The 18563-nt window shown below is 40.3% G+C and overlaps 1 protein-coding gene across 1 annotated transcript in view; it reads left to right on the top strand.

The window, feature by feature from the left end:
• Nucleotides 1-3118: 3118 nt before the first annotated feature.
• LOC139660677 (serine/threonine-protein kinase NLK-like) overlaps nt 3119-18563 on the top strand; it is a 60039-nt gene continuing 44594 nt past the window's right edge. The window contains exons 1-4 of the mRNA XM_071538882.1: nt 3119-3393; nt 4927-5056; nt 12062-12117; nt 13790-13896. Coding sequence (XP_071394983.1) covers nt 3119-3393; nt 4927-5056; nt 12062-12117; nt 13790-13896 — 568 coding nt within the window. The remainder of the gene's footprint in view (nt 3394-4926; nt 5057-12061; nt 12118-13789; nt 13897-18563) is intronic.

The raw sequence follows: 18563 nt of genomic DNA, 5'->3' as shown, positions 1-18563 counted from the left end.
GTGATCAGCTAACTGCAGTGGTGTAGTCTAGTTTATTGTAGTGGGTATACTGTGATGATTCCCGGAGCGACCACCCCATAAGCACCACCACACTCACTAACACATACTGTATATGCCTCCACACATAACTGAGAGCATTCTGAAAGACTGGGTATGTGTTATCAACAATTTATTATAAGCAACACAAGACTTTAACAGCCAGTGAGATTTACAGCTGGGGAGATCTGAACGCTTTGGACTGATTTTCTACTGTTTTAGTGTTAATCACCATCTAACTCAGCCAGTTATAGGGCTGTGCAAAAAAATCGAAACAGCTGAGTATTGCAATATTTTTTTCCATGATACTGTATCGATTTTCCAGCCCCTCGTATCGATACATAAAAAAAAAATTATTCATGTTTTAAACGGATTTAAAATGTCCTTAAATTTCTCTCAAATCCCTTTGAATTAAATTAGTTTTGACTCAATTTGTCCGCTGAGTTATCAATATAATGTGATGTACATATTAGACTACCCAGGTGGTACACAGCAAGTTGTATTTTCAGCTCTATTTTTAAATTTTCAGTAAATTATGTAGAGTATTGCAATGTATCGCAATATGTATCGTATCGCAATGTATCGTGATACAATCATATCGTGAGGTCCTTGCCAATACCCAGCCTTAGCCAGTTAGGAGCTACTTTTAGCCTTAGATGTTTTATGAATACGGCCCCTGGAGCACAGGTTCATCAGCTGGCAATTTTCAATGCAAAGCATGGATTCCGATTTAAGAGTGCAAGTATTATTAACAATAATGGAAAGCTGAATAGGCTTATCAGTTTTAATAGCAGTATTAACAGTGGACATTCCTGCAGTTCTGTCACAAACACTCATTCATTACAGAATATTATGAACTTGGCACTGACCGTCAAGCAGCTGTGTTGGTCGGTAGGTTCGTCAGGTCTAGGTCCCGGGCCTCGGCCAAACTCAAAGCCCCTCCTATACGGGAAGCCACCACATTCCGCACTTCGTAACACAGACAGAGCGCACAGGGTGAATTTTAGGAATGGAAGTGTGAATGGAGGAGATGCCTTCCCCTGCAAAACCTATTTTATTGCAGCTATTCTCTACCCCGGTATTTGTGAAATATGTGCTAAAACGATACTTTTAAAACAGTACGGGTGCCTAAACGGTAACTGAACCGATACCTTTTTTAATATAAAGCGCAAAAAACAACATTAAATAACGTTTTTTTTTATTGCAAATAATTAAAACAAATAAATAAAACCTAAGTCAACTACAATAATTTAACAGTAAATATCAATATAATTAATCAATATAATAAATAAACAGCAAAAGAAATACCAAGTGCAAACTTGGAGACTTCTACTCTCTACAAATCCTTCTACTCTTCTATTTCAACAGTTCTTTTGCAGAAATATAACCATGTCTGCTTTCTCTGGCAGAATATGACTCCTCTCCTGACACAAGTTGTTTTTATTAACTAAACCTATTTGTCCTTAATTACTTTTCATATACTTTTCACATGTTACATATTAACAGATAACTGACAGTTTGTATGAACCGGATATTATCGGCAGTGAAAACTTTTAAGACCCGCCTCTTCTTTTATCTGATTGGCTAAGCGACCAAAATTTGACATTGACGAGCGGCGCTGCTGTTTGGCGCCGCTATTGGACGCTTGATAGGCGTGCTTCCATATTGGTTCCTTGTTGCACCTGATTGGACGAACGCTGTCACTCGCTGGTCCGTCTGCCCCCGGATTTCAAACTGGAAAAACATGGCGGCTCGTTTGCTAACTTTCTCTGATATTACGAAAATAGTTCACCGAAATGTGTTTCTGAAAACATTTGAGGTGAGAAATAAGCCATGAAGTTGCTGAATCTGTCTTCATTTTAGATCGACAACAGTTAGTTTAAAAGTTTGTACGAGAGTTTCGGGAGGGGCCTTGGCCGCTCCACTTTGCTAAAGTGAGGCAAAGTAGCCTAGACCTCAACTTTACGCAAACGTGGAGCGGCCAACGTGACGCCCCGTCTCTCGAAACGCACCGCGGCGCTACCGGAATGCATTGCACGGCTGCTTGCATAGAAAATGAATGGGATGCGTGGAAATGATGGATCCTGTGGAAACGTACCAAGAGGGTTTCAGAGCATCGGAGAGCGAATATTTCAATCGGCAGTTCGGGCATGGCACCGAAATCTGCATTGCAATTCGGTCCGGTGGGTACCGGTCGTAAAGGAACCGGTGCCATAGTGGTACCGGGTTTCGGTACCCAACCCTAGTAAAATATAGGCCTACCAACTGCATTTCCCCGACTGGCTTCAATTCCGAATCTCTTTCTTGTAGGCCAGCATTTTACAGTAGGCTCCTGTTTGTCCAATCTAAGGTCGTTTTCATATTAGGTACGATTGCTTCGTACCGTGCCTGAGTACGATTGCCCCCCCCCTCTCCACTCCCCCGCCACTCAGCTTTCACATTAGTAATGTTGTTCCGTACCCCGAGTACACTTGCGTATCTACACACTCCGATACAGTAGGCGGCGGTATGCACCTAGTTGGTTTGCGATCCGCCAATAAACACAAAGAAGAAGAAGAAGAAGAGTACACTTGCGTCATCAGCCTCATTTTCTTTAGTTTGTCACGGCATTGTTCTGTTGTTCTATTGTACCCACGCGCATGTAAATACTCTCAAATTAATCCATAAATCTCTGCATTTTTGTGTGTAATGTCCAGGTGTGCTTATTTATTTATTTATTTATTTATTTAGCACAAAAGAGTAGTTCAAACAAAATATCCATAATGTATACCAACATCATAAAGAGCATGTGCAAGGAAGACCAAAGAAAACCCTGAGGGGCTTGTGGAGTGTCTCCCTAATGACAATCATACATAATTACAATATAGTGTAATAAAAACCTGCTTGTATGTTTTTGTCTGCCCGAATTTCAAGTAAGCATTTTATTTCTTCAGTAGACCAGAGAGATCCTTTCGCGTTCATTTTCACGGTCATGTTTTGAACGGGACAGTCGAATAGTTATGACATCGCATTGTAAATAGAGGTCCACTTCTGTGTTTTGGTACAGTAGTTTTCACACCTGATGCGAACCGTACAAGTACACATGAACCGTACTCGAGACCACCTTTTCAAGTGGACCCCGGGCACGGTTCGTCGATCCGTGCCCAGGTACAGTACACGGTGTTCACACTCATCGAACAAACTGGACTTTGGGCTCAAGTGTACTCGGATCCGGGCCCGTGTCCCTGATGTGAAAGCGCCCTTAAAGCGTTACCTATCATCAAATGGATATGAATCCTCCATCACGGCTTCCATGCTTGTGAACAGTGTGACCTTCCACCCTGTTACTGATTGGCTAGCAGCATCGGTTCCTGGCAGGTACTGCAGAGGAAAAAAATCAAACCTGTTGAATTGGCAGACGGCAGAACTGTGCTCTGGTGGGGCAGCATTGAAATGAATAGAGGTGGAAGTGTTGCCACCTTTTGATCTGCAAGTACCTTCATGCAGCAGATCAAACCCTGAGTGTTAATATATGGCTAGCAGCTCATCTTTTAAAATGTTTATATGTTTGCATTACTATTTATATATTTGCATTACTCTCAATCTATTATGGACATTTTCTGAAAAGAACAGTGGCTTTATTTTTAGACCAAGCACTGTCATTTTTTTCCTTCTGTGTGCTATTTCTGTCAAAGATATAGTGATCTGTTATTAAAATAGTTTTCCAATTCTTAAGTTTGTGGATTAAGATATTTTGCATCTCTCAGCCTGTATGTTTGTCTTTGCCTGTCTTTGTTTTCTAGCGGTTTTAATGCTTATTTAAAACTGACATGTATAAGCACGTCACTGGGCTGCTGTAAATCTGCTTGTATGTCTCTGACATACGATTATCCGGACAGCAGCTTCAACAGCAGGTGCTCTGACAGGCTCCTAATGAGCCTTTCTAACCCTGACCCAGCTTTTCCTCACTTGTTTTTCTCTCCCCCTTCTTCCCCCATCTGGGTATGAATTCCTCATGAAAAATAATTTGTAGAGTATGCATAACTATGCATACTCTACAAATGATTAAAGAGTAAACTAAACCCCAAATCCAAATCCAAAGTACCCTGGCCCATTCAGTACCCTACTGAATGGGCCATCTGCTATTGGCTGGTCACTGGTCACCTTCCATAGAGTACAACAGGGGCACGTTCAATCTGAAAACAGTGTGCACCATTTTGCTACGGTTTCCGGGTTGAACATATATAATGGTAAATATTACAACATCATATCACAACAACAGTGATAAGCAATAATGATAGGCCTAATACTCATAATAAAATAATTAGCTCATATAGATCGTAACACAGTCTCGAAGGTAAGAAGTGGATTATCCTTCACCTGAAATGTTTGCCTTGTCATCCTGAAATGCAAATGAGGCAAATGTTGTTGTTTTGAGGGAGACTTGAATGATGCAACCAACCCATTCTGGAAAAGTGATGTACCATGTTCAAAATCAATAAAGATATGTGATATGGTTGTTTTTGTAAATCCCTTTTTAATTTGAACTATTTATTGATGGATTAATATTTCATTTGTAAATTCTTTTTATAATTCCCCTTTTATTGCCCATTAAAATATCAAATAATGAATTACTTTGTAATTTAGTCTATTTATTCATAGATTAATAAATTAATTTGTAAACACATATATGAATGTCTATTGTTATTGTACAATTATTAATTAATGAAATGCTTTATTACTGTTTCCGTGACACTTGTGATCCTCCATATGTATCAACCTGTTGTCAACATAAAGAAAAAATAAGAAATACTTGTGCCAGAGTTTTCTGCCTTGAGATGAATATGCTAATGCTTTCTCCACATAAGAGCCATTAAATATTACTAATGTTCTGTCTGTCTTCTCACCCAGGTCAGTGACGGACCCTAGAGATGGAAAGCGAGTTGCCCTCAAAAAGATGCCCAATGTCTTCCAAAACCTCGTTTCTTGCAAGAGGGTATTCCGGGAACTGAAAATGCTATGCTTCTTCAAACATGAAAATGTAAGTAGATGGTATTGCTGAAATTTGTCGTTCTTGAGGCCATGTTTATTTTCTCCAGCTAAAAGGTTTTGTGTTCCCAACCCATTTTATCCTCCCTTTCTCTTATCCTTTCTTTGCCTCCCTCTGCTCCCCTGTATGTTGCTCACTTTAGCTCTGGCTGCTCTCTACTCGTTTCTGCCCTCCATCTTTCTTTATGTGGTCTCTCACCCCCTTTAACTAATCTCTCTGGCTGGATTTACACAGGGACTACTAATCTGATTTTAACATCATATGTCGCACACATCTTATATTTTCATTTCTGTATTGGCAAATTCAATCAGATTATTTTCAAATCAGATTTTTATTTGTGAAATGTTTCATTTTTCATGATAAAATCCAATCAATCAATCACTTTGCAGCAGAAAATTCTAAGTTGCGAAGAAGACGGCACAATATATGTGGTTAACAGAGTTAGTTAAAATAACCCCAGTAGCTTTGGACTTTTTTTTATTTAGGTTAGGTTCGGTTTTCCATTGTACCAAAATGAAATGAACTTGCATAGAGGGGGGAAACACTGCAGATGAAGTCTACATGTGTAAACGTGTTGTAAATAGTTATTTACTTTATCAGATGTATTAAATTTACAGATGTGGATACAGAACGTGTGATGTTTCTTATGGGTTAAACCATATCAATAATCATATATCACAATACTAAGAAGGTGCACTGTATATTTTATATCACTACTTAGTCTCTACTCAACTCTACTTATAATTATGTAGCCTAATATACATATATCCATATATCCATAGTGCAGTGCAGATTTGCATATGTGTATTACCAGCTGTTCACCTTAGAAAGTCTAGATGGAGGTTCCATATGTACAGAAAAAATGACTAGGTGAAGGGCACATTGTTTCTGCCCATCATCAGAACATAACTAGAAGGGCACTCGGAGAGCGTAGACCTCCACCAAGGTTCGTGCTATTATTGCTTGTTCGTGAGTCGGATCCAGATCTCCTCCAAAATGTAATGGGTTCTTCCTTGGCCCATGCTACACCCTTCCATGAAGTTTTTCCGTAATCCTGCTGACAAACAGACAAACAAACGGCACCGAAAACATAACCTCCTTGGCGGAGGTAATTATAGAGGCAGCATACGTACAGAAATGCATTGATTTTCTACCCGCTTCATCCTCTTCACAGTGGTGGGGGCTGGAGCCTATCCCAGCATGCATTGAGACACCCTAAATAGGTCACCGGTCCATCACGGGGCTAACACAGATAGACAGACACTCACATTCATACCTATGGGCAATTTAGATTCTCCAATCCACCTGACTTGCATGTCTTTTGGATTGTGGGAGGAAACCCAAGAGAACACAGAGAACATGCAAATTAAAAATGGAAAGGGCCGGGGATCAAACGTCTGTGACGTTCTAACCAATGACTCATTGTGCCAACCCACATACAGATATGTCTTCAGAAATATGTGCCGACTAATATGCAGAGAATGTACAAAAATATGTGCAGTTGTTGGACACAACAACAAGCTTTGCCGTGAAGCTTTCTGTGCCCGGAGTCACAACCAAGAAGAAGTACAGTGTTTGGCGACTGACCAGTGGTGCATGGAACGACATCTGCACATTTGGGCATGAGACAGGGACATTGTGCACATACACTATATTACATAGCAGTGTGAGGTTCATCATCCTGTAAAATGTTTATATATAAAATACAATACAATGCAACATATACTGTATATCTGTTGTTTTCGACACACTGTCTTCATTATTTTTACTTTTGGCAATACTACACTTACATAATGTAACTATTGGTTTTGTGTAAAATTTATTTTTACATACCGTATTTCCTCTAATAGTGGCTGGTAGTCAATTAAAAGCCGGGTGTCCGATAATGGCCGGGGCCGTGGTCGACACAAACAAATAAAGGCCGGCCCCAAATACAACTCCTGGTGCCTGTTATATAATGTAACTGTAGTTTGTAGTAACGTACAAGTGCCACAAGATGGCAGTATGCCGTCGTCGATTACGGTAATTATCGTAATGCATTGCAGTAACAAAAAAACAGCTACCTGATCAGAAAACAAGGAGGCTTCAGACTAAAATATGAGCAAATATACTTATCAAACAGAGCGAATTAGAAATAAAGGCCTGTCTCTAATATAAGCCTGCTTCCAATAAAGGCCTGGTACCCTCTGCAGTTGAGGTAAATAAAGGCCCGGGCCAGTATTAGAGGAAATACGACATGGGTTATTGTATGTTTGCTCGTGTGTTAATTCAAACAAAAATGACAGTACTGAATTTCATACAATAAATAAGGTTTGTAATAAAAAATTTAAATGCCCTTTGTGTTTTAATAATTATAAACCGCGACCAGGTATTTACTTGAATATGCTTCTCTTCAAAATGTATGCTTGAACATTAGGTCTTTCCAAGTCATTAGGTGTGTATACTCTCCTCAGTGGGAACATGGGCTTCAGGTCCTCACAGGTTTGAGACCGTGTTTTGTGGGTGAAAAACCAACCAGACTCGTTTCCTTGAGCCAAGGGGCCAGACGCTACCAGAGGCTCACCGGCCCTGTAAGACCCAGTGGCCTAATCTGGAGGGGTGGAAGGGTCGCTCAGTTCAGCTCACTAGACGCTAAGCTGACTGAAACAGGAAGGAGACAACACCCCTGCTGGAACAGGCCCTAGTCTTGTGGGGGAACAGTGGAGAGGACAGCTACTATTGTGATGTTATTAGAGGTAGAGTCACAGGTTGAAGGTACATCCTTCTTGCTGACTTTCACAAGGACTACAGACCATCACGATACGTAATTGCTCTGGTATAATAGCTAACCTGTAATTGACTACAATTCCCACAAGCAACAGGGCAATAGGGTCAGCTGACCAGCTAAGAGAGTGAGGTGGCTTCAAATGAGCTACACAACACTACACAAGATAGTTTGTGAAGATTGAGCTTTCTTGAGTTTTAGAATTTTTAGTTGGACTAAGAATTCCAGCCTAATTTGATTCCTCAGGTAAAATCTCTGACCTCTTGCATCATTGTAAGTGTGTATGCGTGTGTGTGTGTGAAGCTATTCGCCCCATTCATAGTCCGCAATTTTACAGATCAGGACTGCTTGTTGCTTTCTCAATGCACCCCAAGCGGTTCTTCTGAGGATGGAAATCTACTATTCACAACTAGCAGTGATTGCTTGATTGCAGGTCAATCAGGCTGTCTAGTTTTTGGAGCATTCCATTCAGCAACCATTTATGCTAATTTCTATGCTGCTGATTGGTTGCTATGCTCATCACTTAATTCAACCGGTGGTTTAACTGTGACAAACGCTTACACACATGCGCCAGCTGTGGGTGCTTTCTAACTCACCCTCTCACATAGATAATGAATGGAGGCACAGCAGCCGCCACTGCTACCAAGACCAGCTTAGCAGTTAATTAACAAAGATTCTTATTGCAAAAGTCATTAGACAGCCAGGAATCCCCCTACTATAATTGGAGAGCGGTTTGTGTGTTTGTGTGTCCCACCATGGAGGAGAGGAGAGGAGTGGAGACGAGGAGAGGAGAGGAGAGGAGAGGAGAAACGAGAGGAGAGGGAGGAGACAAGAACAGAAGAGCAGAGGAGACAAGGAGAGGAGAGGAGACAAGGAGAGGAAAGGAGAGGAGACAAGGAGAGGAGACGAGGAGAGGAGACAAGGAGAGGAGATGAGAGGAAAGGAGGAGAGGAGACAAGGAGAGGAGATGAGATGAAAGGAGAGTAGAGAGAGAGGAGAGGAGGAGACAAGGACAGAAGAGGAGAGGAGACAAGGAGAGGAGAGGAGAAGGTTATCACTTCTAGTTGTAAAACCATCTTTTTGCATTCAGCAGCTCAATTACCTCAATTGTTTACCTTTATTACCTCATGCTTTTAAAATGTATTTGATAATTATATGTTGCAAGACAAGCGTGGCCATCTCAATGTAGCTCTCCAATCTGTCAATGAATAATGGACTTTTTCTAACGGGGCAGATATAGTATGTGAGTGTGGTCTACCTGCTGTCCAGATCTCTCTTGGTGTGCTTCCCCCTCTTCTACTTCCTGTGCACCTCAACTGCACCTCCCTTGGTAAAGCTGTGCAAGTTTGCAGATGACACCACCTTAGTGAGCCTAATTACAGAGTAAGGCAGGCATCTTAACCGGGTTCTCATAATCAGAGTATGAGCTTACTCCGGTTACTCTAACCCAGTGGTTCTCAACGTGGGGTCCGGGGACCAGGGGTCCTTGAGGGGGTTCCAGGGGGTCCCCAGCAAATTGATGAATTGTTTTACTTCAGCGTTATTTCATTTACAAGAAGTTAACACAATTAGAGAATGTAGAAGAATGACTGTTTTGATCATAGTTTCTCTGTTATCTCTCTACCTACAATACAGATAGTCATGGAATTCTGGACAAAATCATATCTGACAATAAAAATATTCTCAGATTTGAGTCCGAGAGACAAAATCTCATCAAATGGGGGTCCGTGGCTCTAATATGTACTACATTTGGGGTCCTTGATATAAAAAAGGTTGAGAATCCCTGCTGTAACCCATTTACAATGTTTACACACATCGATCCGAAACCAGGTAGCTTGAGAAGCCGGGTTAAGAACGGAATTCTCTGTACATGGAAACATAGCCACGGAATGCTTCCTCACATCATCCATCACAGTCTGGTATGGCTGTGCATCCATTCGCTCCAAGACTGCAGCACGTCATTCAAATGGCTGCTACCTGCCCTCCATCGAAGACCTATGTGATGCCATAGCATGGAAATGGGTGAAGAAGACATGACATACTACTAGTATGACATACTACCTTCTGGAAAAGTAGTTCCAGTGCATTGATGCATGCACCGCCTACCACTCCAGCAGTTTCTTCCAAACGGCAATCACGCTCCTGAACCAGCCCTCCTAAGATCCCCACTCCACCCACTCCAACCAGGCATTCTCTGTCATGCACACTCACACCCACACCACACTGAACTGACAAACTCAACCCTGCCAACCTACACATGGATACTGATATAAGATATCAAGGCTGTAAACCTAGTTGTACTTTGCACATCTTGGACTTCAACTTTGCCAGAATTGGAACCAACCTTGCAGTGCCCCTTAGGTCTCGTCTGCATAATATGTGAGGTACTGCATATGTATGTGTGCTAAATGTTGATGTGTCCTACATGTATGCAACTTAAGAAGTAGCCTGTGTATGAGCTTTGACTTATCTCTTTATTTTCACATGTCTTATCTATCATTCTGTAATTGTTATATTAATACTAGTCCATTTTACCAATGGCTATTTGGTCCTATGTATGCCCTGTAAGCTACTTGAATTGACTTTGGTTTATTATCATTATTATTATTATTCTTAACATTATTTTCAATGTAGACCCAAGGATTGTTTAGGGTTGGTGAGGGGTGATGTTCTGTATGCTTGAGGGGGAGGGAGGGAGGGAGGGAGGGAGTGGGGGAAAGGGCGATGAGGATTCTACTGTCAGTGTAATTGTATTAAAATTCAATAAAATTGGTGAGCTACTGTTACTGTTTCCCCCTGCACCTTGTGTGTCAATCTTATATTGTGTAGCTGTTTTATGTCAGCGCCAATTAACCAGGTAAAATTTCTGTGCATTCATTTACTAATCCATTTCTTTTGAATATGTGTGTATTTCCTGCTAAATATTTTGCCCATATTTATATATGTGAAAATTCAATAAAAAATACCTTTTTAAAAAAAAAAATTTTTTTAGGCGAAATATTTGGTGCTAATCAGTCATTGGCTGTGGTGTTTTTGTACTGCGCTTCCCAGGGATCACACACAGTGTGGCCAGTACAATCCCTCTTCTCAACCAAAAATTGGAAGAAATCATCTTTGGTGAAAAACTGTTCAAATATCAAGACTGAAAATCCAACATGGTGAAGGGGAGAACCAATGGGGTTTCAGCCCTAAAGGCTTGAAACTCATTAAAAAAAGGGGTAACACTTTAAAATAAGGGTCACAAAAATAAGGGTTACTGCTTAATAAGGGTTAGTTAATGCTTAATAAGCATTAAATAAGCCTTAATTAACAGTTAACTAATGTGTAATTTACTAATGGTGTTCATGTTATCTAAGGTATCAGGTATATAAAGATGACTATTGAAAAATGTATAAATTAATACCTTAGTTAACATGAACACCATTAGTAAATGATTACCAGACACATTAGTTAACTGTTAATTAAGGGTTAGTTAATGCTTATTAAGCATTTACTATCCCTTAAGGCAAATGTATGGTTTCTGCGGTGTGCCCGGTGTTCGCGGTGTTCACGGCAAGATCGTTCTCTCCGCAGAGGCACAGCATTTTATGGTAAATGCGGTAGCAGCGCGGTGTTCACAGAGAGCGCAGAATCTCCTCCTATTGTCCATTTTTGCCGGTTGTCAGCTGTCACTTGGCTCGATTAGACTTACTTCCCTGGTAACCAACTAACATAGCAACCATTAACCAATCACAGCCTCTGAACTGATAGCGGTGTTTGCGGAGGCCTCCGCAGAGTTTCATTTTTTGAGATGAGCGCGGAGCTCGGTGCGGACCCTCCGCAGACCCCCTGCGGAGCTCCGCACTCGCCACACAGACCCTCCACACCGCGAACACCGGGCACGCCGCAGAAACCATAAATTTGCCTTTAGTGACCCTCACTGTAAAGTGTTACCAAAAAAGGATTTTGTCACTTCATCAAAAGGACAGTCCAAGTATTTTAAAGTTTTTTTTTACCAGATAGTACAGCGAAGAGAGACATGAAAGAAGGCAGAGGAAGATATGACAGCAGGACTGGAATATGAACCCATTCAATAATTAAATTAGCAGACCATTAGCAGACCATGAGGTCTGCCACCAGCCACCAGGATGGCATCATTATCACTTCTTCTTCTTATCCTGTTGCTGGTTTTATAATGGTTTTAAAGTTGGTATTACAACAAAAATATTTCATATTTACTTCTCTCTCCACAGGTACTCTCTGCTCTGGACATACTACAACCTCCCCACATCGACTACTTTGAGGAAATGTATCCTTCAGCATTATGCTTGGCCAAATCTGCACCAAATGTTGCAGTGCCCAGTTAAATCTCCCTGTTTTTAATGTCCTAGTTAAAGGTAAAGTCTTTTTCCACAGTGGAGAAAAAACCCCCCCCTTGTTAACGTATCGGAACACTGTACTCAACAAAGCTATGTTTTCTGGAGCTCTGTGCCTGAAATACAAATTCTGAAATTACAGTTAGCCTGGAGATTGTTCACAATATTTTAAAAAAAGTCATGTCTCGTTATCCAGATCCACATAGCCCTCACATAGTGACCCAACTAAAACCTTTTTTTATGTTGAGGCAGTATACAGTATGTGGTTCAGGTAAATAAACAAGCAAACATCTCAAAAGTTATTAAAGAGTAACCAAACCCCACCTAAAGCTGTGGTGAAGCCTGACACCTAATGGTGAAAAGTAGGGTACTGCACTGGCCATCTGCTATTGGCTGGTGTTTGTGTCAGGTGATGTCACCTTCCATAGAGTACAACAGGTGGTGACATCACCTGGCGTAAAGACCAGCCAACAGCAGAAGGCCAGTTCAGTACCCTACTTTTCACCATTAGATGTCAGGCTTCACCAAAGATTTGGGTTTGGGGCTTAGTTCTCCCCTCAACACAGTCTTACAGATGAGGGGTGGTGCCATGTGGAACTTGCTAACTCCTCCCCCAAAACGTGCTAAAGGGGCTCCTAACGTGTCCTTAACGATCACATGGCTGCTACTGACAAAGCTCCTCTCAGACAAAATGAAAATTCATATCACCTAACTTATATCTGTCTTCCAAAAGTTAATAAAGCTGAAAACAACCACACCTTTTTGCATCCCAGTTGGGTTACCAAGGAAAGCTCCTATCAGACAAATGTATAGCTAACAGCCTACCATGAGTTGTCATCTATACAGGTTGCTCAAAGGAACACTTCGTCATTTCTTATCTCCATATATTGGTCCTCACTAATACATGCTATGAGACGTTACCATGTCTGTCTACTCACTCTGCAATCTCAGAACCCATCGTCTATCGGTCTGACGACGATTAGACAATATTTCGTGGTTTCCGGTGGAGCCAGCGGACATTCGGGCCAAGACTTCCTCTTCCGTGCACCGGTCATTGTTTACAGTCCGATTAGCAACTTGAGACGCGAGAATGGAGTTGGAGTTGAGAGACGACGTCTACGACCGGAATGTTTCACAAGTTTTTTAGGTCTAGACGACATTTCGGCTAATCTCTATAAACAGATATCTGCATATGAGACGCTGTCAGCATGCATTATATCAAATACCGAGCAAAATCGAATCCAGTCAAGAACATAGGGTCTGGGAAAAATATGGAATTTTAAAATGGAAACCGTGTAGGAACCCTGCCATTCATCTCACATATTCTGGTATTTGTCGCTGTGAAGAACAATCTTCATCTATACAGTGATATGACCTAGTTAGCAGGGGCAAGATGTCTATCTGCCTAAATCATATTGAACACCAGACAAAATCTTCAAAACAAATCAAGGTCTGGAAAAAGTATGGAATTTTTTAATTGAAAATGTGTAAGAACCCTACACAGGGGAGAGAGCGCCGTCTCCTTAGCATGGGGAAAACTTGATAAAAACATTTATTTTCTCTCGGCTGAGTTTGTGTTCTTTGCCTTAACTTCCCATTGGGCAGCTATGTGGTGACTGAACTGATGCAAAGTGACCTCCATAAGATCATCGTATCACCACAGCCTCTCAGCTCGGACCATGTCAAAGTTTTTCTTTATCAGATCCTACGAGGTAAGTTCACTTTTGTACATTGCATTGCTCCACAGATCATATTTTCATAGACTTTCAGTTTGTTTTATTGTCATTGTTATTGTTCATTCAGTTCAGCTTAGTGAAGAAGTTGTCACCCAAACAGTGTTACGGTAGAACTGTCTGGGTGCAGTTATGTCTTTACTGAAAGGATGAAATGTCTGGGTGCAGTTATGTCTTTACTGAAAGGATGAAATGTCTGGGTGCAGTTATGTCTTTTCAGAAAATGAATAGGGTAAACCAAGTTGAAATGCTTAGTAGCCATGGCCAACATTAGATTATATTTGTGTTAGGCAGCTCTTGCCTTGGAAGGGGTGAAATAATTTGGATAAATGTCAATATTAATCTGACACTAATGACATGTTCATAATCCTTCCGTAAATATGCCATTAAACATTAAATAAATATGCCATTATACAGCCTTTATCTGGCGTTTCTATAATGATTTTTGCCTGTTTATTTGGCACATCATGATTTGAGCTATGATAAATTAGTTAGTAGGTACACTAATCACATTTAATAATTGTGTAAATTATTGTGGGTAGTATAACTCACTTCACCGAGGCAAGGGATTGCCACCTAAAATCTGAATGCAAAATCTTGGCTTGGTTCACTATAGCTCTACCCCAAAAAAACATACTCCCCAATTAATTCATGGAAAAAGGACCATTTGTTTTGATAAAGGTACTCAATTCCTTCAACTTATTGATGGCCCAAGTGGTTATTCATAGACTTTCGTTACAAATTACACATGAATAATTATGGAAGAGGATTAGGGCCACATGTGAAAAATTTATTTGAGTTCTGAGTTTAAAGTCAGAATTCTGAGATTAAAGTCAGAATTATGAGAATAAGTCAGAATTATGAGAAAAAGTCAGAATTATGACTTTTTTCTCAGAATTCTGAGATTAAAGTCAATTCTGACTTTAAACTCAAATATATTTCTCAAATGTGGCCCTAATCCTCTTCTGTATATAATAGGGTTAGAGTTAGGGTTGAATTGTTTCTCTTTTTGCCAGCCATGTATGGGCTACTGTGCAGTCAAATTCACAAACTTATTGTGGTCGGCATGGCATTTTACGACTATCCCTTGCCTCCGAGTGAGACCTCTTGATGTGTGTTCAACCAAACTTAATTTTAGAACTTGTATATGTGGCTGTTAGAGAATGCACTCCCTGATTTGTGCGAAGTGACTACATTCTCATGGCTTCTGATGGCTAATACTTAGTGAAAAACATGGCTTTGTGAGGATAACACAACAAGAGCAACACTGGGTCGTATTTATAGGAAAATACAGGGAGCACACAGATGGACCTAATTGTCATCTGTCATATTTGCATTTTCAAACTTCTCTTATTGTCTGTTATAACCTATTGTTAGTGTCTTACATTTCAGTCAATAATTTATAAAGGGCACCCAATGACTTTAATATAAAAGGTGATCTATTCCTATACCTTTTTTTAGCAGTGCAGTCAGAACTAGTACATGTGAAACCTGTAACAACTTTCAAAATGAAGTTATTTTGTCCCTCCAGCTAATTGCAGTATATCTGTAGAAACATTGTGTAGATTGGTATAGAGGTGGTATAGACCAATTTCAGCAAGGAAGACAAACAGACTATGGTTGTTCACAATAGATCTGACCATGTAATTACTAGCACTGCTGATCTGAAAATCCTCTAAGGCCTTCTATTGTATCAGGCATAGACTAACTTCCTCCTGACCTCTGTGTTTTTAGGTTTTGCTGACTATATTCTTAAATCTATAGCTGAACAGCTCCTGTCTTATGTGAAGCACAGGTCATAATGGATTCTATAATAGATTGTCTTGATCCCCTCATCAAGAGCACTAAATTGGTTACACTCGACGTGGAAGCATCATACACTAATGTGCCAATGCTGTACCTCTAATCCAGGGATGGGCAACCTTTTCTGGCATGAAAGTTTCCTTGACTACACTACGGCGATGTCCCAGTTCCACTTAAGCAGATTCAGTAGAAAGAAGGACTATTGATAACCAAATGTATGCATATATGTAATAATCCAACAATTTAATATTCATACTAAATTATAAATTCTGGAATCTAACATTAGTCAATATTGCATCGAAAATTATTTATGGAAAAACATGATAGAGCAGGTGTCAGTAGTTTAGCTTTACACTTATTCAGAATAAGTTACGCTTACATTATTCTGAATAAGACTAACGATATTCACAGTGACTCTGAAATGCCAACCGAGCAGTCACTAGGGCAGCACAAAATTAAAAGGGAGAGGTAGGAAATCAGTTGTTGCCTCAGCAATCAGGCTACTTAACACACAACAAACTGCTTCATGGTTTTGAATAATTTATTCTATCATGATGTGCTTTATGAGATGCAGTTCTAAGGACTTTTCTGTGCTACTCTGTACTGTAGCTTTTGCAGTCTTTAATGCAAGCCCCGATGTGGGTCAGTGTGTCATTGAAGTGCTGAGGGCAAGCATTGATATGTGTATGGCTGACTTTTGTTTCTGAGGGTATTGTCTTGATCACTCTTGACCAACAGATATTCCCTGAAGGGATCAAAAAATCGGCCTGTGATGTTGACCATGCTAGTTGTGGGACTTTCAAAATTAAATCATATATGTTAGTATTCAATTCAATTCAAATTCATTTGTATAGCACCCTCTCATACAAAAGCAGTTCAAAGTGCTTTACATAAAAACAGAATAAAACAAGAAAAAATGTGCAAATAAACAGAAGCATCCATGCATACATACACATAAAAACACATATACATACACACATACAAACAAACATAATGTACAAATACAGTGTGTTCATTTAAGAAAATGCTCGAGTGAAAAGGAAGGTCTTTAGTTTGGTTTTGAAAGAGCACAGTGTTGGAGCAGGTCTAAGATCAGCAGGCAAACTGTTCCATTCTTTAGGTGCATAAATACTGAATGCCATCTCACCAGACTTTGAAAGTGCTCTAGGCACATGGAGGAGATTTCTATCTTGCGACCGGAGAGATCAGCTGGGGTTATAAACTGACAGCATGTCTGAGATGTACTGTGGAGCCAGACCAGCAAGTGCTTTGTAAACCAACAGAAGGATTTTGAATTGTATTCTGAAAACAACAGGTAGCCAGTGAAGGTTCCGGAGGACTGGAGTGATATGGTCTGATCTTTTTGTCCTGGTAAGAACTTGTGCGGCTGAGTTCTGGATAAGTTGTAATCTATGGATTGGTATATGGTTGTTTTTTTTAAATTGTCAATTTACAGGCATGTTGTAGATTGCAAGATTGCCCACTTCTGCTCAGTGTGTTGTTACTTTTGGAGAGATGGCCCTAACACACAATTATGTGCTCCCCTATATCATGTAAGAAATGCAAAGCTGTACATGGACTACCATTTACAAACCATGATCTTGGACCCTGTCACTAATATATTCTTGCCAAACAATGTGACAACAACTTTTCATGTTTGTGAACTCTGCGCCGAGCATGTTGAATGTTCTATGAATTCTGACCTGCACAAAATTAGTTTTCTTGACTTCGGTATTATCTAGGAAGACAGTTTCTACTGCATCATTGTCAGCCAAGAAAATATAGCCCCCATTACTTCTTCGAGGAATTTAGTGGGAATTATATCTATGGGACTTGCATGTGATTATGGTATCCTTAAGATAAAGAAAAGCCATAAGGAGGCTCAACAAGTCCAGATTTGTGCAGTGTATACTAGCAAGAGAAATGGGAGAAATGATCTTAGATTTGATACCATCAATCCTCTCTACAAAGGTTAAAAGCTTTTCATTGACAGCAGAAGAAATGCCAGTGGGAGGCAGTCTTCATGATCAATGTACTAAATAGGTTAACATGTCGTCCCCCATTAATGATGCTGCCACCCCTTGAGCCAACCAGCAGCGATGCATCATCCCTCCATGTTTAGTCAAAATTCGACCAGCGATATCTGAGATATCATGTTGGAGTTAAAATTTAGATTTTTTACATTTGCAATTAATGTAATGAACACAGTGCCAAAATGCATCATCCTCACAAGTTTTGTCAAAAACCACACCAGTGGTGTCTGAGATATCACGTTTGAGTTAGATTTTTTTTATTATAGCAACCTCATTAGGCTAATCAGTGTAATTGATAGCTGGAGGATAGCTGGATGTGTCAAATGGATATAAAGAATAGGAGGTGTGGAAAATTTGACCCCAGAACACTGCCAAAATGCATGCAAGTTTCATCAAAATTGGACCAGTGGTATAGCTCTCTGGTGGAAATTTTGGCCTTGAATTATAGTATCCCCATCAGGCCAATCAGTGTAATATTTTAAATACTGGAACACAGCGCGAAGATGCATAATCCCTCCAAGTTTCATCAAAATCAGACCAGTGGTGTCTGAGATATCACCTGAGACATCACATGTGACGGACAGATGGACAGGCAGACGGACACAGTCCAATCCATAGTCCCTGTACCACAGTCCAAAAGTGGACTCCAAAGGCAATTGGAGAGCTCAGAGAATGCCTCAGCTTTACTGACTAGGAGGCCTTTAGATGTGTGAGTGATAGTTTTGACACTTGCATAGGCAAAGTCTATTCCTTTATCTCTTTCTGTGATGAAACCTGCCCACTGATGAAAACCCATTCGAAGCACAATAT

Source organism: Centroberyx affinis, unplaced genomic scaffold, assembly GCF_046629955.1.
Source record: "Centroberyx affinis isolate AG114_WGS23_722 - 3 ecotype Tasmania unplaced genomic scaffold, CSIRO-AGI_Caff_v1 ptg003360l_1, whole genome shotgun sequence".
In the NCBI taxonomy this organism is placed as follows: domain Eukaryota; kingdom Metazoa; phylum Chordata; class Actinopteri; order Beryciformes; family Berycidae; genus Centroberyx; species Centroberyx affinis.
This window is presented reverse-complemented; position numbering and strand designations above follow the sequence as displayed.